Here is a 25805-nt window from a genome sequence, read left to right as displayed (position 1 = left end):
CACAGGCCACAGACCAAGCTCCATGCTCACCCTGTCACCAGCGGTGTCATGTGAGAGGCAGGATCATACCCAGGCCTTCATCTTGCTGGTGGAGGAATCAGGGAGGCCCAGGCTCCCCTGCTGCCCTCAGAGGCCCCACTGGGAACCAGCTGAGCCCTGGGGCCTCTCTCCCATCCTGCTGTGCAGCATGGGGCAAGGACTTGCCGTGTAGCCATAGGTCCCTCTTGGAAGCAGAGAACTTTGGTCTAACATCAGCTAGCGGTCCCTCTTGGAAGCAGAGAACTTTGGTCTAACATCAGCTAGCCCTCGGAAGAACTGAGGAGCCTGGTGCTGTGCTAGTCACACACCGAGTCTGGTCATTTCTTGAAACCATGCTGGAGATGGGAGAGGGGAGGAGTCTCATTTTCTGATGTGGGCGCTGAAGCACAGAGAGGTTGAACAGCTTACTCGTGTTCACACAGCCAATGAGCAGCAGAGGCAGAATGGGAACCCAGGCATCCTGGCTTAGTGGTCATGCTGATAAGACGTTCTTTCGATGTAGTGGTCCCTTGCCTGAGGCTGCTTTGGTTTTGTAATGCACACCCAGCCTGTTCTCCAGGTGAGCTGGGCTGGCTCCCAGCCCGAGAGCATAGGGCAGCTGCAATCCAAATGAGAAGAGAGCCTGTGCCAGGAGCAGGGTGGCCATAACAGCTGAACCCTGACAACTGAGGGCTGACCTGAGCCTGAGCCTCCAGGTGGCCAAGGCGAGAGGAAATGGTGGAGTTGCTAGATGAAAGGAGGCTCGCCTGGATGTCGGCAGGAAGCCTGTGGTTAGGGGAGGGAAACTCCTTACCTAGCCTGGTCTAGGGTCAGGTACTCATTTCTCCCTGGTGACTTTTCTGGGGACTGACTGAGTCAGGGTACCTGGCAATGTCATTAGGTAGGAAGCTGGTGGCCTTCGCAGGGGGTCTGAGTCACCCCGCCCCCACCCCTAGTGGAGCCACCATCCCTTGGTGAGGACAGCGGCACCCTCTGGATTGACTTCAACCCCATATTAGAGGCCAAGCTTAAACATAACCTGTTTGAGATGTACATTTTTCCACTCAAGAAACAGAAACTCACAAGAGCCAAGTGACTTTGGCCACAATCACACATTCAGAGCAGCCTCAGAGCGATTTCCCCACGGTCGTTCTGCTTGCTGCTGCTCATCTGTGGTAGAAGCTCAGGAGTCCAGCCTCTGGGTGCCTCAGGACTGTCTGAAGAGTCGGGCTCTTTGCAATGCTGTGTGCCCCGCAGGGCTTCCCTCTGCCACCCTACTACCTCAGGCTCCACACCCCACTCCTTCCTGCACAGAATGGGGAATCCCCTGTGGTGGGTGAAGTTCTGCACCTTCACCCCTAAATTGGAAGGAGCATAACGACCCCCCCAGCCACTTTGTAAATCACAGCAGGAGATTAAACACCCCTTGCTGGTATTTATTCCTGTGCAGCTTGGAGTGGGGCAGGGGTGGGCAGGGCTTCTCAGGGCAGAGGAAGAGGCCTTCTAAAAGATGGCTGGCGGCTCGTCAAAGGCCCACTCAGCATTGGTTCTGAGGCCCGGGGCAGGCAGTCTCTTTCTGCCTCAGCTTCCTCTTCTGGAGTGATACTTCAGACCTCTCTCCCTTGTGGGTCTCTGTAGCAGAAATGTCCTCTGAGACAGCAGCTGCAGCCATTCAGTGACAGTGTAGGCTACAAGCAAGACATCAGGCCCCCTGTGCCCCACAGACAGTGTCCCTGGGGAAGTCAGTGCGTATAATCACACCCCAGACCCTTCTGGGCTGTGATGTCACCAACCTTTTCTGGTTGTTCTGAGACTAGGTTTCATGTACTCCAGGCTGGCCTTGGAGTTATGATGTCACCAAGGATGATCTGGAACTTAGGATACTCCGTACTGCCCCTCCCAAGTGCTCGGAGTACAGCCATTACCACCCCTCATTTCCCAACCCCCAGCCCCAAGTTTTATTCAGTTGGAATAAGGGGTTTTGGGTGTCAGGAAAGCACTGATTCACCAAGCCACATCCACAACCTTCCCAGTCCCTCTGTAAGATCTGAATGCTTCTAGGGGTCAGAACCCCCAAAGGCCTCCTCCCACTGCCGGGTGGAGAGTGGTAGGGTAGAGGCTGCAAGGCCCAGGGCCCTTGGCTGGTCAGCAGGCATCGTGGCATCACTGCTGTGGAGACTTTGCTGGGTCTGGGCGAACAGGTAAGCATGGTGGGTAGCTGCACCCACCGTGGCCAGTGTTAAGATAGGCCAGGCTGAGTGAGCAGGACTCAGGGTGAAGTCACAGGGGCTTCATCTATGGGCTGCTGGCTGCAGTCACCCAGCCAGTGTGGGAGCAGAGACCAGGTCTGACGTTCTGGGGTCCTGCTCCTTGGTAAGCTCTTGTGTTGGCTGCTGTGTGGCCTAGGTGAAGTTATGCACACCCTCCGAGCTGTGTAGATGTCTAGGAAGGATTCTGCTGATACTTCCTAAGGCAGCAGAGAGTGAGGGGGCCAGGAAAGAAATGAGGTCTCCTGCTTCCCTGTTGACAGGCTGGTTTGGCTGCCAAATGACAGCCAAGTGATAGCTTCCCATTAACAGATACAGAAGTATTAAGAACCTGGATTGGGTTGGAGTGCAGGGCCTGGAGCTACAACCTGAAGCAGAAGGGCTTCGTGTGGGGGTAGGGTGAGAGCACATTGCTCCAAAGATGGCGTTAAGGGAGCTGGACCCCTCCCAACTCCAGAAAGCCTGAAGTCACGAGTGTGCTCAGTCGTGTGTGGCAGAGGTGGTAGGCCAGGTTCCCAGAGACAAAACCTTCCCTGTGAATGGTCCGCTCTTCTGGGAGGGAATGTCTCAGTCCTAGGACAGATGGCCCTTTCTTCCCAGCTGTGAACAGAGAAAGCATCTGGCTGTTGGTTGCCCAGGGTCATAGAAATGTGGGTGGAGTCTCACCAGAGATCCAAGAGTCCTAGAGCCCCTGTGCTCTGCATAGGGATACAAACTTACTGTCAGCCTGTGGTGGCTGGGTGCATGACACACTCCTGCAGACTGTGGAGCAGTGGACTTCTAGAATCACTTGGGGTGGTGATGAGAGGTGACATGCCCTGCCCATGGCCCCAAGTAGAGGGCCTCATTTCTAGAAAGCTCTTAGAGGATCAGAGGCAGCATCTTGAATGGGAGCAGTGCTTGGCTGTTTTGACACTTTAGAGAAGACGGTGCATGTCCTGCGGAACCTGCAGAAGGACCTCGGGAAGGAGGGCAGAGGGCATCAGCAATCTTTGGCCCAGGAAAGGACTTAATTGCTCCTGTGTAGTCCAAGCTTGGACTTCAGGGGACCAATGCCAGTGAGACAGTGGGGACTAATAAGCTATGGTAAGCTACTTGCATTGAGAGACTCCACCCTGTGGAATGCTTTTGTGGGGTTCTGCACTCCCCATGACAGGTAGCATCTAAGCAGAGGACAAGAAAGTGTGGGAAAGTCTTAAGTTGGGTGCAGTGTTGTCCTTGAAGGTCCTGGGCCGTTCACACTCTGAAACAGCATTCAGCCATAGAAAATAACAGTGTAGGCTTTGGGGGAAGACAGTCTCTGGTGAGGTGGGGACAGAGCAGGAGGCCTCCAGGACCCTGGGGACTGCACAGAACTGGATTCTGGAATCTGCTGCTGGCTGTGTGACCAGGAGGCTTGCTCTCCTAAGACGTGGGGAACCTGTGGAGTCATACAGGCTCTGACCTTAGATGGCCTGTGGTTGGTCTGATGCCCTGGGAAGATGTGAGCCAGGGACATTGCCCTTTGAGGTCTCTAAGGAAGGATAATTTGACAAGTTCGGGAGGGTAGAGGGGTTGACACCATCCCAGAGACCGACCAAGGGGACAAAGAGACTCAGTCATGAATCTCAGTCTCTAAAGCTCTGACCGAATTCAGCTCCACTCCTCTGTTGGTTTTCCCCCTCAGGTGGCTTGTCTCTTAGGGAGCTTGTCAACCCACTGCACTAACACAGAGGCCCCCATACATGGCTGTACAGCACCAGGTAGCAGCCTGGGGCTCTGACCCTAGCTGTGTTAGCCACATCCTGGACTACAGGATGCTGAGTGATTTCCATGGAAATCACCCACCCTGGTGGAAATCACCCAGGGCCTCTATCACCTGTTAGCATCTGTGGCAGAGTTGTGGAGGAGGTAGGGAAGTCCGGCTGCCATGACAATCACACTGGTAAAATACAGAACCCTGTGGCTACGAAGGGGGGACCTACTAACAGGGGCGGATGTGGAAGTGATGGGGAGATGTGACTAGGCCTGGGGATTACCTGGTTACTAGAGACTAGAAGCTAGGCCCAGATGGTCAGGACAGCCAGACTCAAGACCTGCAGGCAGACAGCCCAGTTGTGGGGTGCACAAACCACAGGAGCTTCTCTGGCATGTGGTTGAATGCAGCGGGAGCGTTGCAGGTGGTTGGCGGTCTGGGTTCTTTGAGCAGACAAGCTCAAGTCCAAACTTCAGTTCTTGCACATGGTTGTGTGGCTTGCCTAAGTTCACAAGTCTCTCTAGGCCTGTGGTGGGGAAACAGGGCCAGTCCCTGGGCCGCAGGTCAGGTGGGAGGGTCAGTTGAAAGATCTCAGTAAGGGCATTCTGTGAAAGTCAGCCACTGCTGAGCTGTGGATTGGAAAGATCTGGAAGCTGTAGAATTCTACGATGTCTTTTCTTTGCTTTATCTTTTCTTGGTTTTTGTTGGCTTAGGTGTTTTGGGTTTGTTTTTCAGTCAGGGTCTCGTGATGCCTAGATAGTCAAAGATGACATTGAACTTTTCCTCCACCTGCTGAGTCAAGAGGTACTGGGTTGCACTACACAGTGATCTTTCTGGTTCTCTCATGGGTAAGCAGGAGATGGCAGCCTGCTTGTCTGGGCTGTGTGTTAGAGGGAGGTCAGCAGGAACTAAGTGCCTTGGAGGCCACATTCCCACCTTTGTGGGTTTCACCTCGCTCTGGAGCTAGCTGCAGATCTTTCCCCTCCTCACAGCTGGCTGTTGGTGAGAAGCTAGGAGGCCATGGCCTCTTATCTCTGAAGCCCTCAGATAGCACAGGATTTAGGATTCCCTAGCTGGTGGGGACTACTACTACTAGTCAGGATATGGACTGTGAAGTCCCAGGGAGGGCAGCCATGGAAGGGCCCCACAGATCCTCGCCCTGCCCCCTCTATCAGTTGTGAGTACCTCAGCCTCACGTGGTGCCACTGGCTGTAGGGAAGGCCAGCTTGGTCACATGGCTGAGGCTCTGGCTGAGGCTTAGGGGGTCTTCTGGTTGGGGTTCCTGGGCTGCTTGCCTGCAGTCTCAGGCCTTTCCTGAGAGACTGCAGCCCATTCCACAAAAGCAAGAAATTGGACATGCTGTGCCTCTTACTTTCACTGTTCCTAGGAGACGGGTCTTCTGCCCAGCCCCTGTGACGACTAACCATGGGGCAAGTGGGTTTATTATCTGTACCCACACCTAGCTGCCCCCAGCCGACACCCACACCGCAGCTGGGAAAAGTTGCCCTAAGCCCAAATAGAGAATGAGCTGTGACACCATCATTTAGCCCTGGACAAGGATGGCCAGGGAAAGGTGACAGAGGGGTAGGAGACACACTGTTCTGTAGAGCCTGTCTGAGGAGATGCAGTTTGCCAGGGGAGCTCACCATGTTCACATCCAGGGGACAGCATTCTGAGCAGCAGGGGAAGCACAGAGGCAGCACGAGGCCTCGTGTAATGGCACACAGCACAGAAGAGCAGGGAACCAGGGCTGGGGAGGCCTGGGCAAACGGCGTGGGACTTTGTAAATTCTGAGAGGACATTGAAGGGCATTGATATGTCTCTGGAAAGTTGTGGGAGGCCACGGGAGGCTTTTCAGCGTCAAAAGGAAAAATGCCTGCTGAAGGGTAGGCCGTGGCTGACAGGGTTGGCACTGAGCGAATGGGCACTAGGGATTACCAGGACAGTGGATGTTCTGCAGCCATGAGCGTGGCCTGGGATTGCTGTGGTGGAGGAGGCAGGGTGTGAGCGTGAGCATCCCCGAGGCCCAGGTTCAAGTCCAGCCCTGACGCTCACACTCCCTCTGCAGCTGAAGAAGGAGATGGGGAACACAGTGATGGACATCATTCGCAACTACACTGCCAATGCCACCAGCAGCCGCGAAGAGGCCTGGGACTACGTGCAGGCGCAGGTGAGGATGAGTCTTAGTGACAGTGATGTGGTGTGACTGTGTTACTCTTGGAGAGAGGACACAAGTGCTCTTGGCCCCTAAGTCTTGGAGACGGCTCCTGGGTTCACAGATCTGCCTCTTCTTTGTTGACCCTGGAAAGGTTGTCCCTTCCTGGTGTCATAGAACAAGTGAGGCCTGCCTGTCCGCTCACTGAGGCAGAGCCGGTGGTACCTACCCTTCTGCCTTTCTGTCAGAACTCTTGCCAGCTTGGGAATAGCCTAGAGCTCAGCTTCCCTACACTTGCTTGGAGTGCCCCCTTCTGGCTGTTTCAGATGAGAGCTTGGGCACAGGAGATAGCTTATCCTCCCTCCCACCTGGGATTTGATTTCCAAGGAATCCACTGAGAACAGTGTTAGCTTCCATCCCAGAAAGCCTTGCCCTCTGGATAGAGCATTTTGTCTTTGGAAACAATGGAATTGATCTTGTCTCTTTTCTCATGTTAGTGACCAGGAAGCTCCGCCCCAGATCTCAAGTGCCTGTGTTTAACACTGGCAGGTAGCCTTGGCCTTGACTGGTCTGTCACTGGGCTCTCTGGAAGCATGTGGCACATTGTCTGCCTCACCCCTCACTCCATTAGCGACCTTAGTTCTTAGTCTTCATTGTGGAAAGCTCAGCTCAGCTTGAAATGACAGAACTGGGGTTTGAACCCATGACCCGAGAGCCCCATGTTCAACCTTTGCCACCTGACTGACAGCCTTGCACGCATTCCACTTGTGCTGACTGGTGTTTCACTTGAACTCACCTCCTCTGCTCCATGCATATGCTAACAGCTTCCGACTGTGGCTCTCCACTGTGTTGGTAGTTTGTACTGTTTCTCGGAGGCCTCTTGAAGTCTCTTCTGATGCACAGCACTGAAGTTCAGCCCTTGGGTGCTATGCATCTCCAGCACCCTGGGAGTGGGACACAGCTGCCACCCCAGGAGGCACAGAAGTGGCCAGTCTGAGTCTCCATCTGGAGGTGGGCTGCTTAGGATGGGCTGAGTGGCCAATCAAGCAACCTGTTGTGTCACCACTGCGCAGGTCAAGTGCTGTGGCTGGGTCAGCTACTACAACTGGACAGAGAACGAGGAGCTCATGGGCTTTACCAAGACCACTTACCCATGCTCCTGCGAGAAGATCAAGGAAGAGGACAACCAGCTCATTGTGAAGAAAGGATTCTGCGAGGCTGACAACAGCACTGTGAGCGAAAACAACCCTGAGGATTGGCCTGTGAACACTGAGGTATGTGTGGGGCTGGCAGCCAGGGGCTGGACTCTGCCACCCTGAGGGACAGGTATCCCAGCTCCTGGACGTGCCCAGGGCCGTCACTCAGCCTCCTTCCCTCGTTAGTCCCCTCCTCCCAATCTGCTCACACCATAGTATACAGGTGCCATGAGGGACCTGCTCACGAGCCGGTCCTGGGCAGGCCTGCTGCAGCTGTGTGCAGAGGCTGACATGAGTCTTTCCACAGGGCTGCATGGAGAAGGCACAGGCGTGGCTTCAGGAGAACTTCGGCATCCTTCTGGGCGTGTGTGCTGGTGTTGCTGTCATTGAGGTCTGTCCCTCTCTCCCATGCAGCTGTGCCCTGGGTTCTGTCTCGAATAAGCCCCCCTGCCCCCGTGCCCTTGCATTGCTGCTTCCTGTGAACTGAGTGGTCCATGTGCTTCTAGAGCTGCCCTGACCCCAGCCCATCTGTCTGTGTGACGTCAGATTGGGTACTATCCCTCTCTGGGCCTCCTTCAGCAGCTTGCCTGTCTGCCTCAGGGTGGTTGTGACTGGAACCCAGTATGGAGCTGGAGGGCAGGGTCCTGGGACCCTGGCGGGCCTTCCTGACTTTGCTCTGTCCTTCACAGCTGCTGGGGTTGTTCCTGTCCATATGTTTGTGCCGGTACATTCATTCTGAAGACTACAGCAAGGTCCCCAAGTACTGAGGCTGCTGATGTCCCCACCGTCCTATTTCTCCACCCACGGGGCCTCTCTAGCTTTTTCTCACATGGGCCCTGCTCCATCCACCACTGAGGCCTCTGGCCCATCCTGGAAAGGTTGTATTGGGAGCTTTCTGGGCCTGGGCCCTTCTCCCTGTCCTTCTGCCACCAATATGGGGCCCTGGCTATTCTGTGGCCTTTCTTCCTACTGCCTGGGATATTTTAACAGCTCGAAATGGCTCCCAGTATTACTGTACACAGGATAGCTGGGTCTCCACCCTGAAGTCATATTGTATTGTATTAAAAACCAGGGAGGGTGGGTGTAGCACCCGTAGCTGCCCAGGGAAAGGCCACAGGAAAGGTTGGTGGGGTTTTCCCCACTGTCACACTTTCTTCATGGGTTTTCCATGTTTCTGTGGGAGACAGGGTAGGCGGTCTTCCACACACTTGGAGCACTCTCCCCCCACCCCACCCCCAAGATCAGTTCAGCAGGGAACTGAACTGAGGGACCTCCTGGAGGACTGGCCCAGGTAGCCTCTGGTGCGCTCCTCTTGGTGAGGGACCTGAAAACTTAGGGGTGTGGGTCCCTCAGGTCTGGCACAAGACCCTGGATGAGAGGAGGATCTGGACTGGTGTTTCTTGGCAGCTGTCCCCTGTCCTCTGGGCTAAGGGTGGGTGAGGCTGTGCCTTGCAGGGTGGGGGAGGGGTTCCATACACTCATCTCTGGAATCAATTATTAAAGGAGGGTTTATAATGATCCAGCCTGAGGAGGCAGTATCCTGAACTATGGTGTGAAGAGGATGTGGCGGTGACAGGAGGGAGCCATGGGATGAACCTGAAAGCATGACGTGGGGTTCCTGTGTCACAGTGTCACAGCTGACACCAGTTCATTCTCGCTGTCCTTCCTCCTCAAACACCTGGGTACAGGTGCTTGGAAGGGGGCTGTAGAGAGCCAGGAAGCCACAGTGCTTGTGGCCTCTTCCTGGAACATCAAGCTTCCGTTAAGACTCACAGGAGGAAACCTTTTCATAAGAAGCCAGGCAGGTAGACTGTGCAGCCTGAGGGCTTTTGAAATGGATCATCCCTCGCAGCCTCTGCACACTCAGCCCAGACAAACGCAGAGCCAAACAACATGATGAGGAGTGCCCACACAGGAGCAGGCGGAAGCTGGGAGGGATGGCCTGGTGGGGACTTCTCCCATTCACTTGTAGGGCCCTGGAAGACTGGGAAGACCTCCCTTCTCTTCCCTCCTAGTGAGTGGCTCGGCTGTGGAAGAGAAATGCTTCAGGCAGTACCCACCAGGGGGCACTGCTGCCCCATTGTAGGAGCTCAGGGAACCAATGGTTCCTGTTTCCTGCAGGTACCTGGCCTGCTGCAAGTCTCAGTCAGGGGGGACACTTCAGAGGATGCAAACTCCAGAGGTCAAGAGCATGGTAGGGGCTGGGGCTGGGGCTGAAGCTGCAGAGCTGGAGGGGACCAGGAATCTGCATTCGTGCAAACCAGGGAGTGATTCCTGAATTGAGTTGACTTAGATTAACAGGATTTGGTGACACTGAGCCAGGGTGTGAGCCAAAGAGAGAAGAATGAATAGGACTCAGCCAGAAAGCCTAGTCCTGGGACAGAAGGTCAAGAGACTTTCTGTGGTCAGAGGCCATCCATGCAAGCTCACTGCTAGACCCACCATAGCACCCTGTGCCAGACTGGGGCCCCAGGAAGCCTGGGTTCCCTGACAATATCAACCACTAGGACTCCTCTCCCTCTCCCTCCCTCCCCTCTCCTCTCCTCCTTTTCTTCCTCTTCTTTCCCCTTCTCCCTCCCCCTCCTCCTTTTTCTTCCCCTTCCTCCTCCTCCTCCTTCAAGCTAGGGGTTTAGCCAGGCAGCGTGAGGCCCTGTCAGAGACCTGAAGTGAGCACTTGCCCTGTTCCAGGGCTGGTGTCTCGAAGTAATACTGGCCCAGCTTTTTCCACTGATAACCTTGGCTGCCCTAGAAAGTGTCATACTAAAATATAAAGTTGGGCATCGTTGCACACCTTTAATTCCAGCACTCTAGAGGCAGAGGCAAGAGAATCTCTGAGCTTGAAAGCAGACTGATCTACGTAGCAAGTTCCAAGACAGCTAGGGCTACATAGTAGGACCCTGTCTCAAAAACAAAACAAACAGAAACCATAAAACATTACAAGAAAAATAAATCTTGAGGAAGTGTGCACTGGAGTGAAATAAACAGCCTAAGTGGCTCATCAGGTAGCAAATGCATACAGCATACCTAGACCACTCTACATAGCTCCGTCCTCAGCAGACATCACCAATCAATCACCAATCGCATTTTCTTGGCCTAGCTGCTCTTTGGATGGACTTAATGGTCTTCATTACTCATTGTGACCTTAGATTTCTCAACTCAGCACTCTGAATCAATCTGTTGGAACTCAGTGAAAACAGTCATCATCTTTTAAGCTCTCAGGGTTGTGACAAACCATGAAGCTCTACCTCTATGCTTCTCAGTGGAAAGCTAAAGGGGAGGCTTTGTCAATTTCAGGGATAACCCTTCTTGACCCTGTCCTTAGTGATAGGAAAGGTGACTTCCTGGACTCCAGAACTCAAGGCTACTCCCTGCTAATCCCCAACCGGGGACAACTTTTCTGTCACCGGGCCAAAAAAAGCAAACAAGGAGCCTGTGCGCGCCCCACTGGCAGCAGGCACAAGAGCGTTGCTCTTTGCCAAGGATGAAAGGATGCAAGGAAGGCCAGTGGCTGATGCAATGGGGTCCCAGTTTTACTCAGCAGTTAGTATTGAAAGAGCACGAGCCTGGAGCCCTGCTTCACAGATACTGGGGAGCTTGAGGGGAGTAGCTCAGCCTCCTGCCTGAGCACGGAGCAGGAGCTTTTGATGGCATTGATGAATGGTGAAGTTATGCCAAGGACACCTAGCCTTGTCCCTTGTAAGCGGTGAGAGAAGGCTAATCACAAAGTGGCTGGGGCCTGGCTCCTGTCCACTGGCCATTCTGTAAGTGAGCATGCAGGGCATGATGGGAGTTCCAGCTACACACGGTTAGTCCTGAGCTGCATGCATCAGGGACCTGCATCACATGTGCAGAACTGAGGGTTAAGCTGATCTCAGGTCTGTGTGGGGCCTGGAAAGGGTCCGATCCACTTAGAGGTCTCTGGGAGGCTGGAGGTAGCCCGTCCCCCCTCAGAGAAAGAGCCACTGCTAACGTGACAAATGGCTGACTGAACTCAGGGGAGGCTACAGGACCCTGGCACGGTTCTTGGGGGTTTTCTCCTTTTCCCCCTGAAGCTTTGGATTTAGCAGGGTGGTGTGAGGCCCTCAGTGGGGTGCTTGTCACTTGGCAACCCCAGTCAGAGGATGTACCCATTTCTCTTGGCTCCCCCCATCCTGCAGTGCCGCAGACTGAACAGACCAGTCCAGTCTGTGGGAGGCAGGGCGCAGCAGTTGCTGGGGTCTGTGGGGGTGACTAGAAGGTGGCTGCCAGGTAGGCAGAGTTTTGTACTCACAGTGCCTGTGGGAAGGAAAGACTTCCATGTCGGGGTCTTTGCCAGGGCTCCCTTGGTCCCCTGAGGTTACACTGGGTACACTGGGTGGGTCTCTTGCTCCCTGCTGTAATTTCTTCTTAGCCCGAGTGTAGAGTGTAGAGAAAGTATAAGAATGGGACTAGGGAGGCAAGACAACCCTATACCCATACCTGCCCACTCAAGCATACACAGGAGTGGCCACTGTTAGCTAGCATGGAACTGAGAGCCACTGTAGATTATACACACTGAAAAACACTAAAGAATATGCTAAGGTCACAGGATGGGGTTCAGTCCAGGCTGGTAGCTCTTACCTGCCTCCTTTACCTAAAGCCTGGTGACTAGAGGACACCAGAGCAAGGACTGAAGCCCATACTTCCGGCTTCAAAGGCCACTTGGGCCTCTGCCCCTGTCAGGGAAGGAGGTGACAGTCCAAGAGATGACCTGGTTGGTAGTTGGAGACCCAGGGCCATATGTTTTCTGTATACTCTGCTGTACTCTGGGGGAATGACTCCATAGAGGACCCTGGAAATAGGAAAGTGGGTATAAGTGGCTTGAGCAGGCTCCAGACAGATACTGGCTCTCTTTCCATCCACCTCAGCCCCACAGCTCTGCCTCCCAGGAGGAAATCTTGGGTTGTTCTGAGCCTGGAAAACCCTTCAGACTATGTCATGCTGTTGAGCTATATGAGCCTCTCAGGTGTGAGGGGGACACAGTGAACTCCCTTCCCTGCCCCACCTTCTTCCCTTCCTTCCAGGTCTGTGAAAATCTGTCAGGAAGGACCTGGCCTTGAACCCCTAAATCCTGAGTTGCTCCCTTCCTAGGGCACTGGGCTGCTCCTGTGGGGTCTTCAGTGGGCACCAGCGCCACCTACCGGCTGCTGTCCCTCCCGCCATGGTGCAGGCTAGGAACATGCTGGGCAGAAGATTGTCACATGGGCTGAAGGAAGAAAGGTGTCCTTGGTAGTGCCCAGTAGTGTCTGGGCCAGGCAGGATTGTGCCTTTCAGCCCCTGAGGAAGCCAATGACAGTGCAGGAAGATGATGATAGGCATAGACGATGACCAATGGGAAGGGAAGGCTTAAGCTAGGATTGGGTCTTGTATATAACCCATATACAGGGAGAGAGATGCAGGGGCTGAGAGAGGGTGTTGGGGGATTTCAGTGGCCAGTGTTAGGTTATTTCAGTTTGACTAACTGCTGTGGTCAGTGGGGAAGAGTTGTTCAAAATATCAGGCCAGGGTATGTGCGTGCACACACACCACACTTGGATGCCAGACCCTTGGATTCCCCCAAGAGCTCAGTTTTTTTCTCGGCTAGGTGAAGTCACAGCCGCCGACCTTGCAGGCTGTGAACTGTGGCGGGAGGGCCCCATCAAAGAGGAGTATTCCAGATACTGAGTCTGTTCCCAGACTCTTCTAGATTGGGGATCCTTCAGGCAGGCAGTCACTGCCACAGAGAGATGACAGGGTGTGTGTGGGACATAGGTCCTAGGTCATCTCCTGGCTAAAGCTGGCACCTCTTCCTGCCTCAGGAGTGTCTGGCTGTTCTTTGGAGGTTTTCCAAACCCACGAACTAAGGCGAATCCATTCATCCCATGAGTGCTTTCTGGAAACTAATAGAATTTCGAGTCTCTTAAGAATACAGCCATGGGAATAGCAAGAAGTCTCAGCACATAAATGCTGTTTCTGAACAAATACTCTGTCCTGTGTTTGATCCCTGGAAACTCGCACAAAAGTAGAAAGCATAAAATCCCTCCATAAAGGTGAACTCTGGCCTCATGTACGCTACCTTGTGTGCATGCCCCACACACTGATAATACATTAAAAAAAAAAAAAAACAAAAAACGACAAGAGTTGGAGAGATGGCTCAGTGGTTAACAAAACTGGCTGCTCATGCAGGTGTCTATAGTCTGTGCTGCTGCTGGAAGCCATATTGATGTCCATGGCCTGTGATGTCACGGGGGACCCGTGCCTGTGCTCTGTGCAGCTGCCGGTCATGTTGATGGCCATGGGCCGAGCTGCCACCTGGGACCATGATCCCTGCTCCTGCTGACTGTAAAAGGCAATGAAGCTACTTATGCAGTGGTATTGGTCACTGTAGACTCAGAGTTGAGAAAGGGACATTGAAGGCTTCTGTGACAACCCCTCCCTTCCTCCCCCACCAAAGTAACAGCCTAGACAGGAAGCCATTGAAGAGGTCTCTTAAAACCTGTGATAAGGATGCTGGAGTATAACTCTCTGTAACTTACGGCTTCTGAGGGCGAGTGCAGACAGGGAAAGGCTCAGTTGTCTTTAAGTGGCTGGCCACTGGGAGTTTGACCATGCTCCAGTGAGTGTGTGGGCAACATAAATTAGACTTGTTTGTTTTTTCTCCTTTTTGTGGGTCATAAGGTTGGGAGCAGACCTGGGAGCACTGGGAAGTGAGTGTGATCTGGGTGCATGATGTAAGATTCTCAAATAATCAATAAAAATGTGTTGGGGGATGGGGGAAGCACCGGCTGCTTGTCTAGATCCACATGGTGGCTCAGTCTGTCCGCAGTTCTAGTAGCAAAGGGATCCAGTGCCACCTTCTGGCCTCTGAGGGCACTGCACGTATAAGATGCAGAGACATACATGCAGGCAAGACACATGAAAAACTAATAAAATAATTTTAAAACTGTGCTATGAGATGAGACAGGGGCTGTAGAGTGATAGCACTTGCCTTGCAGGAGGCTCTGGGCTCCACTCCCAGCACTCCACAAAATAACAAACCACAGACGCAAAAAGTCCTACTCCAGCCCACATGGCCTGTCCTGACCACAGGAGCGTGACATGCACACCTAGGCAAGCACATGCACACATGTCACACCTCAGCATGCAACGGCCAACTGCTGTGAGCACAAGCTAAGCCAAGTGCACAGTGGGACACCCCAGGGCATCCTGGGGAAGGAAATAGAAGAATGGGGAATAGCTGCAAGCAGGAAGCAGGAGTTCTGCTGTCCCTGCACTGAAATCAAGTCGGTTGGGTCCAAAGTGCCCCTGTTCCCAGAGCTCTCAGGATAAACATTTTGCTTAGGTCTTGTAAGGAAAGCAGCTGTAACCCATTGTGACTGGGGGAGCACATGAGGTCCCATGCATGCTTCCTAAGAGCCCCATGGTGACCTCAGCACCAGCGGCTCATCGTCTGCAAGTGGCCCTCCCATGACTGAACAAGGTCTACAGGAAGAAGATGGAGCTGTGGACCTTCAGGAGACGAAGCTCTGGTCCCAGAGACAAAGGAATCTGATGGAACAGAGTCCTCCTTCCCATGTCACCTCAAATGCCTCAGGCAACAGCCTATGTCTGGAGCAGGATAGACCTTTCTGCAAGACACCAGGGAGAAAGAGCAGCTAAAGTCTGAAGCCCAGGAGCAGGGTGGGTGGAAGATGGGGACCGGAGGAGCCATAATTCGGTATGTGATAGCACCATACCCACCATCGAAGCTAGACTGACTCCGGGGGACTGACTCAGGGTCAGTGCCCTTTCCATGAGTCCTCAAGTCCAGCAAGAATTAAAGACCTCATTCAGAAAAAGGATGGAGAAGCTAGGCCATTTCTGAGGCAGCACACCCAGTAAGGTCCATGGAAGCATGGACTCCTGCAGTAACTATTGTCACGTGCCTACTTATATCCAGCCTGGAGGGAGCCCAGGCCCAGTCTGTGGGGCCAGGGATAGGAGGAGGAGTGCAAACACAAACTGGGAAATGCCTATGTGTTCAGGACACATAAGGCAGCATTGGGAATTAGAACTCCCATCTTTCCCTGACTGTAAGTGCACATGATAAATGGAAGAAGCCAGTCCCTGGACTGGCTGCTCTCACCTGACTGCCCCATGGCCTAGGACATTACAGGCTACTTTATCAAGATGGGGAGAGGGGGAGCGTGCACCAATCAGAACGCGAATGCAAATGAGAAACTTCCTACTGCTTCCCCCAGCTCCCTGCTCCCATGCCCCAGCTGGGTCCCGATTTGGGCTTCCCCTCTGTGCACCTGGCAGGAAGACCTTCCTCAAGAGGCCAGGGGAACTGTCTGCAGCTTAGATGGGCAGAACTGCTTAGTTCAGGATGGGTTAATGGTTTACTTATCCAGCACCTAGGGACAAGGGTCATCCAGGTGTGCTGTGAGGACATCCTGCTTCTGAGGATTTGAGCTCGGGTTGACTGATGAGGGATGAGGTCACCCTGTCCCCACGACTGCACTGGGGATGTTTGTGCCTGCCCTGTGACATTATCTGCTTTCCATCTCCTATGGAGGAAGGCACTAGAAGGGCTCTACTGGAGGTGGAGAGGAGGGGCAGAGGGTAGTTTCAGGGTAGACTGCAGGGTTTTACCCTGTGTCTGGGTACTGTGCTCAGCTGTTGGGAAAAATTACACTGTTCTGCATTTCCGATCAACATGATGACTCTGGCCAGCTCCTCAGGGACTTCGCTGGGTCTGTTACTTGATTTGGCTAGCAGGATATGGGGAAGAGACAGTATGCCAACCCTAAGCCAGAGTTTCAAGTGGTTGTGAACACATGCACTCACGCACACGCATGCACACACACACAGAGACAGAGTCAGAGACACAGTGACAGACAGAAAGATATTACACACACACACACACACACACACACACACACACACACCAGGCACTTTAATATGAAGCCCAGGTCATCATGAAGGAAGATTAGAGGTAGGGTACCCATCACCCGATCCAGGCAGCAACATCCCACCCCAGCAGAGCTACCCACTCATGCTCTCTCATAGCCGCTTGTGCCAGCCACAGGAGCAAGTGAAAGCCAGCAAAGCCTGTAGCTGATTTGCATAAACCGTAGTTCTTTTGTGCCTAGAACCTGAATGTCAATTACTCCACCTTGGTCACTAGCCAATCTGACGGTGACCTCATACAACATATAACAGTACTGACAGTTGCTTTTGAGCCCTTGACAGATGGGACCTCATCTCAGCTTTGCAGGCACATCCTCTCAGTTAATCATCAGAAAGGCAGGACTGAGGCAGCAGACAGTGGTCCAGGGCAAGACTGAGGGACAGCTGGAGGCAGCGTGGAACTGAGACACCCATCCTTACAGACTCACTGTCTGTCTCCTGCCTGACAAGACTTAATGTCAGCGCTGTGGGAGTGGATGCATTCTGGACACGGGAGCTGACGTCATTTGGAATGTTCTCAGTCTCCCGCTCCCCAGCCACTCCGAGTCTCCTTCAGCACTCCAGTGGCCAGCCTGGGCCTCTAATGTCATGGGGAAGCTTGGCTGACATAGGGCATTTGCTTCCTTTCTATTTGATCAGCAGATATTTATCCATGGGCTCCTAAAGGCTCATTGCTAGAATGGCTTTTATTTTATCTTTTAATTTTTCTAGGGGAGGGGGAAGGTGGAGGAGGAGAGTTGAGACAAGGTCTTAACTATGTAGCCCTGGCTGGCCTGAAACTATGTAATCCAGGCTGACCTCACACTGGTGGTGATTATCCTGCCTCCACCTCCACCAGCTACAGAATTGTAGGATGGAGCACTAGGCCCAGTTGAGACTGGAGCAATCTCAACTCCTTCTTTAGTGATGGGTTTTCTGTGTTCCTATTATGTGCCAAGCCCTCTCTCATCCCTGAAGTCCTCCCAGCCAGGCTGGGTGGGCTAGGATCACTCTACATATAAGAAAAGGGATGCTCCAGAGAGGTACAGAACGTATCATTGCCTCACAGCCAACCATTGAACTTAGCACGGGGTCCCCAATGGAGGAGTTAGAGAAAGGATTAAAGGAGCTGAAGGGGATTGCAACCCCATAGGAAGAAAACAGTATCAACCAACCAGATCCCCTAGAGTTCCCAGGGACTAAACCACCAACCAAGGAGTACACATGGAGGGCTCCATAGCTCCAGATACATATGTAGCAGAGAATGGCATTGTCAATAGGAGGGGAGATCCTTGGTCCTGTGAAGGCTCAATTCCCCAGTATAGGGGAATGCCAGGGAAGTGAGGTGGGAGTGGGTGGGTTGGAGAGGGAGCATCCTCATAGAAGCAGGGAGATGGGGATGGGAGAGGGGGTTCCGGAGGGGAAACCAGGAAAGGGGATAACATTTGAAATGTAAATACATAAAATATCCAATAAAAAAGAGTGGCTATTCCACGCTCTACCTCCAGCTTGGTTGAGTTCAGGCAGGTATCTTTCCCCCTGGCCATCATAGTTGTGGTTTTTAAATTGTACCTCAGATGTAGCTCATATGGTAAATGGCTTACCTAGCCCCAGGTGTGATCCCCAGAACTGTATAAGCTGGGCATGATGGCATGATAGCATACCTGTGGGAAATAGAGGCAGGAAAATCAGATAGTTAAAGTTAAGCTTGCCTACAATAGCAAGTTCAAGGCTAGCCTGGGCTACATGAAACCCTATGTCAGAGAGAGAGAGAGAGAGAGAGAGAGAGAGAGAGAGAGAGAGAGAGAGAGAGAGAGAGAGAGAAACTTCCCCAGGTTCTGTGTGTGTTGCAGAAAGCGGGCTGGTAGGCTGAGAGAACACATTGTTGGACAGGGTCTTCTGACCTCATGTGCCGCTGGAGATCTATCAAACTGCTGACTTGCAGGGTGCTGCAGAAGAGTTCCATGGCTGAGCAAGAGTAAGAAATAGCTCCACCACCAGGCTCTTACTGTGTAGCCCAGGCTGGCTTAGTACTTTGTTATACATCTAGGCTGCCCTCAAATCCTCCATACCAGTCTTCCTCCTTCTGCCTTTGAATGCTGGCTTAGAGATGTGAGCCACCCCACCCAGCTAGCTTATCTTTAAACTCCCACTCCTGGTACACAGCAGGCACTACCAGTGTGCACTGTGCACACTACCATAGCTCCTCCCCCATGACAGCTTCATCTGCTCCTGCATGGTTCTGGACAACCTTCACTTCTTCCGGGTGAGAGAGCAAGGTTTCACAGCTCAGTTCATACCCTCAGACTCTGGACTCCTCCATCCTGACCCCCTTCAGTGTCTAAACCCTGTACCTGCCAGCCTCCCGTCCCCAATGGGCCACATTTGTAAATGGGCAGCCAGTGCTCAAGTCTGCCTTGCTTCCTGCTGTCCTGGGCCACATGTCAAGCACTGGCTCCATAGAAATCTTCCTCAGTTTCCTTCTTACAGGTTAGCCTTGAGGAACTCCTGTCTACCCCTGAATATGCAAGCAGCCTGGCCTGGCCTCCCTATGGTGAGTGCCTTCAGTCTGTCTGCCCAGTGGGCCACGGGTTCAAATACAAGCTCTGCTCTGCTTGTTGGTTTCTCCTCTCAAAACTGGGCCTAGTGCTGGCCCTGTTCTTCGGAGCTACCACAGGACACTGTGAGTTCCCGAGCTTCCTGGCTAAGAGAGGTCCAGAAGAGCCGCTCAGGGCAGAACCAGCCAATCATGCTCGCCTCCTGCCTTGCCCTGGAGATTGTACCCTCTGCTGGAATCTAGATTCCCTGGAGGCTAAAAGGGCTTGTGCTTTTCATTATGCCCTGACCGAGCTTGTAGCACAGGGACTGACATGTAGTGAGCATTTAATATACATTGTAGAGTTAAGGGACGGAGAGAGGGAGGGAGGGAGGGAGAGAGGGAGGGAGGAGGGAGGAACTGTGTTTCAGAGGGAAATAAGGTGCTTCAGAAAGAGCAAAGGCACAGGGAATTCTTGTGGACAGTCCTGTACTTGGCCTAGTCACCCTTCAGCCTCTTCTTAGAGACCTGGGTCCTTGACTGAAGGGTTCAAAGAATCTAGCCTTTAATAAGCATCTGTCAGTATAGGCACACAGGTAACATAAGACATGCCACCATATAGATCTGGTGGCTTAAGCCTGTAAACTCAGCTAACCTACTTAGAGGCTAAGGCAGGGGGGTTATAGGACTTGGTCAGAGTATCTCAAAATTATATATATATAAAATGTTTAAATGGCCAAGGGTGTAGGTAGCTCAGTGGTAGAACAGTTGCCTGACATGTGAGAGGCCCTGGGCTCTGTCCACTATCTAGGCTTGGTGCCCACACGCCCTCCTGCCTGAATGGGAGGCCAGGAGAGAGACCTGGAGATTTTCTCAAGGATTGTCATGGGGTCAGCCTTGAGGAGAGGTGTCAGTCTGCTAGGAGTGAAGAGATGGAGGAGAGGGAGGTTTAGGGTCTTGTGTATTGGGGTGGCCCAAGGGGAACCCTAAACCAGACCCTAGGTCTGCCCTGCTCTTGGACAGCAGAGGGCAACTCTTTCCAAAATAACGCAGCTTAGGGCAGAGTCATGACCTGTGAGCAGCCCGGGTCTGCCATGTAGGAGGCCTCTGAGGTCTAGCGAGACAGCTGTTCGGCTAAGCCACAGATGGGGTTACAGGCCAGGCTTAGAGCTATAATTCAGTGAAGGTCCCTTGAGACCCCAGAAAGGAAAGAGGCTGCCTATGTGGAAGTGGGAGAAGTGTTGGAGAGTTAGATATCCCTTGTCAACCTGGGTGTCACAAAGCAGAGCATCTAGGAAAACATCTCCAAAGTAGAGTCTCGTGTGTGTGTGTGTGTGTGTGTGTGTGTGTGTGTGTGTTGTACTCATGAGCCCGAGACTGTGTGTTACAGGACTCTTTAATCTATGTAGAAAGTTGATACTTCTGTGTGATGAGTGCCTGTCAGAGCCCCAACTTAAAGTAGATGCTGAGTGAATTCCAGTGCATCGCACAGAACTGTCTGACTCCTGGGTCTTGAGGACTCACCGAGAGCCTCAGGGCTCTGCACTGAACCACGCTTACCCCTAGCTCACGATCAGAGAGGAAGGTGACCACAGCTGCTCTGCACTGACCAGGGTTCCCGAGGGTAAGGAGCAGTATCAGGAGACCCTGGAGGTGAAGAGAATTCTGGGACCCATTCCTGCAAGTGCGCCCAAAGCAGGAGGAATAGAAGCTAGTTGCGGAGGAAAAGAGCTCAGAGGTGTGGGTGAGTGTGGGCAGGCATGGGCGAGGGGGACAGTTAGCGTCTTTGTGTCGTGATTACTGGAGGGGCTTGAGTCAGGGCAGGGAGTTTAGTTTCAAGGCCAGCACACATGGCACAGTTGCTGCTGAGGAGACGGAGTAGGACAGCAAGCTATGCCCCTGCTGGGAACAGGGATTCCTTATCCTGTGTCACCACTAAAACCTGATTCATGCGATGGGATGGGGATGCTAACTAAACGAATCTATCAAGGAAGGAGGGTCATGGGTGAGAGAGCAGGGGTCTGAGGATGCTTCCAGGTTCCAGTTGGAGCAGTGTTTGGACTCCTTTAGGCTTGGCCGACCCTTAAGGAAGAGCACAGCTGCTGGCAGATAGGAGACCATGTGACACAGGAGCCCAGAGAAGCTGGGTTGAGAGGCTGTGTAGTGAGCTCTGGGGGCACGTGTATGGGGCCAGTGGCTTGTGAAGAGGAAAGGAAGGTTGGTCAGAAGGATATTTATGAGGGGGGAACTGCGGTACCCCAGGAAGTGAGTAGTGTCCAGCCCCATTAAGAGGGAGTCACCTGAGTGCCTGTCCTGCTGTTGGATTTGGCCAAGTTTTCCCATGAACCATAGGAGATGACAGCATGTGGTGTCAGCAGGTTGAGGACATGGTGGAATGGACAGATATGGTACCTGTTTGCAACATCAGACCCATAACAGACGCAGGACCAGAAAGTGGCTCCAAAGGGAGGGTGGACTAGGACCCCAGGGGCTCATTAGAGTACAAGACATGGATGGTTTTCTGTGGCTCAAAGATGAGCCATGTTGTTTCCCCAAACACAGCCCCTCCTTCTCATCTTCCTCCTCCTCTTCATCCTTTTCCTTTTTCCTCTCCCTTTTCCTTTCTCTCTACTTCCCCCATACCCCTAGAGTTCCATCATGAAGCATACATGAGGGCACCATGACAGCATATTTGCAGGGTGGCTGTGGGAAGCCCAGGGGTGGGGGAGCAGCTCCTGGGGGAGTCACACATGGTCCTCAGAGGGACGAATATAGCCCAATATTTCTAGACCCAGAAGAACTGAGGCAGCCTTCCCCATGAAACTAGTGACCTCAGGAAGAGGAGCAAAGACCATCCATCACTACCAGGGCCATCACTTCCAGATGGGTGCCTAAAGAGGACAGCAGAGGCAGCAAGTGCTGGCGCTGTACCCATCCTCTGGGACCAGTCAGACACTTTTCATCGTCAGCCAGTGTTTGCAACTGAGAGCCACCTAAGATGTTTGGTCATCTCACAGTGATGGGTTAGAAATGTCTTGGGACTGCTGACTTCCGACCTGAGCAAGGGTGAAAGCTTCCCGAGGTGGACTTGTAAAGTGACACTGGAAAGCAGTGTGACTTTCCCCAGCTGCTTGCACGTCCAGCTTACCCAACACAACCCAACTCAGTGATGGCATGTGAGTGTCTTAACAGCCAGAGTGTGCTTTCCTAGGGACCAGGGCCAGATTCATGATCTCCCTGCCTTCCACTTGACCCTGGATTTTCTGAGGAGATAGCTTGAGGGTCAGGAGAAGCCCAAGATCTCAGACAGAACAAGCTTTCAACCCATCCTTTCTGGCATCTCCATGTGTCAATCACGTAACTCAGTGAGACAGTGTTTGAGGCCATGAGGGAATGAACTAACAGACTGTCAGACAGTCAGACAGTCAGTCGGGCATCGATTAGGACATGGCTGGCCACTAGCCTTGCCAGTCAGGCAGTCAGACAGTCTGAGTATCACTCTCTACATTGTATGATCTTGTCACCTTTCCCCAGAGTCCCCTCCCAAGACACCAGGGGGACTGTCCTCTCTGGAGCACCGCTTCACTCCCTCACTAGGACGTCCCTAGGGTCTGAGGTAGTCCTGGCTGGGTGCCCAGCCATGTCTGAGGACTCGGACTTGGCAGCCTCCTGGCTGAAGCTTACAAACTGCCCCTCCTCCTCCCTCCCCCTCCCAAGGTGGGATCCCAGGCTCTGCCAAAGAATTACTAAGCTGTGATGACGTCATCTTTCTCTCTTCCCACAGCCCTTATAGCTTACCCTTCACTCTTGGCTGACCCTATGAGGATGACACATCCCATGTGGGGGAGGGGCCATCTCTCCCCCTAGGACATTCACAGAAGGTCCCCTCTCTCAGCTCAGCACATGCAGACCAAAGGCTGCCTCCTTTCAGTGGAGGTGCTAGGCTCCAGCCATCATATCCAGTCCAAATGCAAAGTAGGATGCCTTCACTTACCAGCTGGGTGGCTGGGGTGGGTGACTTTACCTCCTGAGCTCATATAACAGGGAACAGTCATAGGTCCTCCACTGGGTGGGTACCAGGCCGATAAGAGCGAGTCTAGCTTCTGCCCCTACTTGTACATGGAGCCTCTGTTTACTTTGATTGCCTGTGAGATGCTCATTCCTGTCTTCTCACTGCTGTCGTGCTTGCTGGAGGGAAGGGACCATTCAGCAATGTGCTTACCATGCAAGGGCAGCACTGGCTTCCAGGGACCATCAAGGCCATCCCCTATTGTGGGGTACAGCTTGGAAGGGGGTCCCAGGACACCACATGAAAACTCGCAGCATCATCCCTGTACTCTCAGTATAGTCAATAGCTCCCACCCCAACTCCCATCATGGGCTCTTCTTCCTTTCAGCCAAAAATTTTTCTGGGTCAAGGTTTATGGAGGATCAGCCCCAGAATTTAAGCAGGCTCTTCACCTCATCCCCTGCCACCTGGAGTCTGAGAGCACAGAAGGCTGGCCGTGTGCAGAAGTCAGCCTTCATTTGAGCAGGAGACCAGAACAGGAGTGGCTCCTGCTGGAGTGCTCAGTCCACATCCCTATGGGATGATCACTGGGGCTGCCCTGCAGCTGCCGATTCTCTCAGGTGTCACGGCCAGAATTCTGCTGCAGTAAAGCATGTCACAGTGCAAACACTATCCTCACGGGCAGTACCAAAAGTAGAATGTGTGGGTTCTCAAATACCCAAGATGGGGGGTCTGTTAGGGAACATGCCCATGAAGCAGTCTGGCATGGGGGTGTCTCACAAGATTCACCCCTTCGTGTAAGGGCAGTTGACAGACATCCCACCACACTAAGGGGAAACGAGGACGTATGCTCACCTTAAGCACAGAATCATGGGAAGGGGAAAGGAGCATGTGGAAGCACATGCCAGCCTGTGGTGAGGATACTTTGCATGGATGCAGCCACTGGACCATGAGCTTTAGCAGAGATGCCAGGAGCATGTGATCCGACACTGGTAATGCTCAAATGTGACTTCCTGGAAAACAAATAAACAAACAAACAAACCTAGGAAAACAAAACAAAGAGGGTTAGGGTTAAACCTCAGGGGTGGAGTGCTTGTCTAGCATGCATGAGACCCTGGGTTCAATCCCAGTACTGGAAAAACAAAACAAAACAAAACAAAACAATAAAACCAACAACGAAACCAGAAACAATTCCTCTAGAAGAATATAACATTAAAGATTCTCACAGAGAGTGTGCCAAGAAATATGATATCCTGCTAAAAAAACAAAACACAAAACACACGGAGAAAATAGTCCAAACCAACCCAGAAGCAGCATGGGTAGCCGAAGCTGACCTGGGCCCTCCAATAGCACTGTGGTTAGATTCAGAGGCAGAACTGGCAGAGTTGTAGTGTTTTGAGATACTGTCTCCCACAGCCCAGGCTGACCTTGAACTCTTGACCCTCCTACTTCCACTCCCACTGTGCTGTGATTACAAGTGGGCACCCCTGGGCCCAGCTCAGGGTTTTCTTGAAAAAAAAAAAATAAGTGAGACTTGGAAAATGAGCATGTCACAAGGCAATGAGAATGTAACAAAATGGCCTGGGAACCGGAGCTTCTGAGAATGAGATCTTTTCATTGTCAGGATTCAGAGTGTGGAACAAAGGATCAGGTAATGCTGAAAACAAAGCTGTGCTGACCATGGAAAGGAGGAGAGCAGTAAGGGACCCCGAGAAGACAGCAGGGGGGGGCCCAGGGAGCAGGCGGTACCCGAAGAGATGACAACGGAGAAAAGCATCAGACCTTAGACCCGGAAAACCCAACGCTTCTTAGAGCAGGTTACCCACCCAGCGCTCAGGAGGCAGAGGCAAGGGGATCCCTATGACCCTGAGTCCAGCCTGATCTTCATGGTAAGTTCCAGCCCAGCTAGGCCCGAGCAGTGAGACCATCTCAAAACAAACAAGAGCCAACAAAACAACAAACAAAGAACACAAAACTGGGGCAGGGGAGAGGGAGCTCATGAGTTAGAACACTAAATGTTGTTCCAAAGGACCCAGGTTCAGTCCCCAGCATCCACACAACCGCTTACAATCGTCTGACACTCCAGTTCCAGGGACCCAACACCCTCACCCAGACACACATGACAAACACACATGAAAAAGAATGGTCCCCATAAGCTCCTAGATTTGAATGCTTGGTCACCAGGGAGTGGCTCTATTTGAAAGAATTAGGAGGTGTAGCCTTGGAGAAACTGTCACTTGGGGGTAAACTCTGAGATCGCCAAAATACTATTCCTGGTCCCGCGTCTCTCTTCTTGCTGTTTGCAGAGCCAGACATAGAACTTTTAGCTATCTTTCCTGCACCTTGTCTGCTTATGTGGCACAATGCTCTCCACCGTGATGACGGTGGACTCAACCTCTGAAACTGCAGCCCCAACTAAATGCTTTTCTTTATAAAGGTTGTGGAGATCATGGTATCTCTTCACAGCAATAAACAACATCAGTGCACATAAAATAAAATTAATTTAAACAAATCTTGAAAGAGAGAAAAAAAGGACAGAAAGTCGTAAACAAGCAAGCAAACGAACATCAACAAAACTGCATCTACACATATGGATGTGTGTAGATATCACAGCCCAATGGACAACACAGTCGGGACAGAGCTGGTGGGAGTGGCCAGAGCCATCCGTCTCATCACCCAACAGCTGGTAGGCAGCTGGTTCTTTTTCAACAGCTCAGTTCAATCTAGAAGACAGAGGGGTGGTGTTTTAACATATCTGGAACTGGTGTAGCTAAAAGAACATAGTTATTAATCTAGAAGCTGCTATCTCGGGAACCCAGGTTTATGGTGTCGAGGTGTAGTGAGGAGACAGACAGGCACTCTGAGGACATAGCTATTCTTGATAAGGCCAAGGTGAGACCAGGATGCCCATAGTCCTGACCTACTTACCATTCATTGGGCGTTCTAGCCAAGGCAGTCAAGT

At 52.5% G+C, this 25805-nt stretch overlaps 1 protein-coding gene and 1 long non-coding RNA gene across 2 annotated transcripts in view; one reads left to right on the top strand and one right to left on the bottom strand.

Annotated features, from left to right (window-relative positions):
• Cd82 (CD82 molecule) overlaps nt 1-8899 on the top strand; it is a 42372-nt gene extending 33473 nt beyond the window's left edge. Inside the window, exons 7-10 of the mRNA XM_021184861.2 lie at nt 6089-6190; nt 7249-7449; nt 7679-7762; nt 8061-8899. Coding sequence (XP_021040520.1) covers nt 6089-6190; nt 7249-7449; nt 7679-7762; nt 8061-8138 — 465 coding nt within the window. The 3' untranslated portion in view covers nt 8139-8899. The remainder of the gene's footprint in view (nt 1-6088; nt 6191-7248; nt 7450-7678; nt 7763-8060) is intronic.
• Nucleotides 8900-10153: 1254 nt separating this feature from the next.
• LOC110307949 lies at nt 10154-24184 on the bottom strand. Its single transcript, XR_002379487.1, has 6 exons — nt 24070-24184; nt 23699-23885; nt 17904-17963; nt 11499-12181; nt 10396-10545; nt 10154-10268 (listed from the first exon to the last, which is right to left on the bottom strand). It is a non-coding gene; the product is annotated as an uncharacterized LOC110307949 (long non-coding RNA).
• Between the last annotated feature and the right edge of the window lie 1621 nt (nt 24185-25805).

Source organism: Mus caroli, chromosome 2 (genome assembly GCF_900094665.2).
Source record: "Mus caroli chromosome 2, CAROLI_EIJ_v1.1, whole genome shotgun sequence".
Classification (NCBI taxonomy): domain Eukaryota; kingdom Metazoa; phylum Chordata; class Mammalia; order Rodentia; family Muridae; genus Mus; species Mus caroli.
The sequence above is the reverse complement of the archived record's forward strand: the minus strand, read 5'-3'. Positions and strand labels throughout refer to the sequence as shown.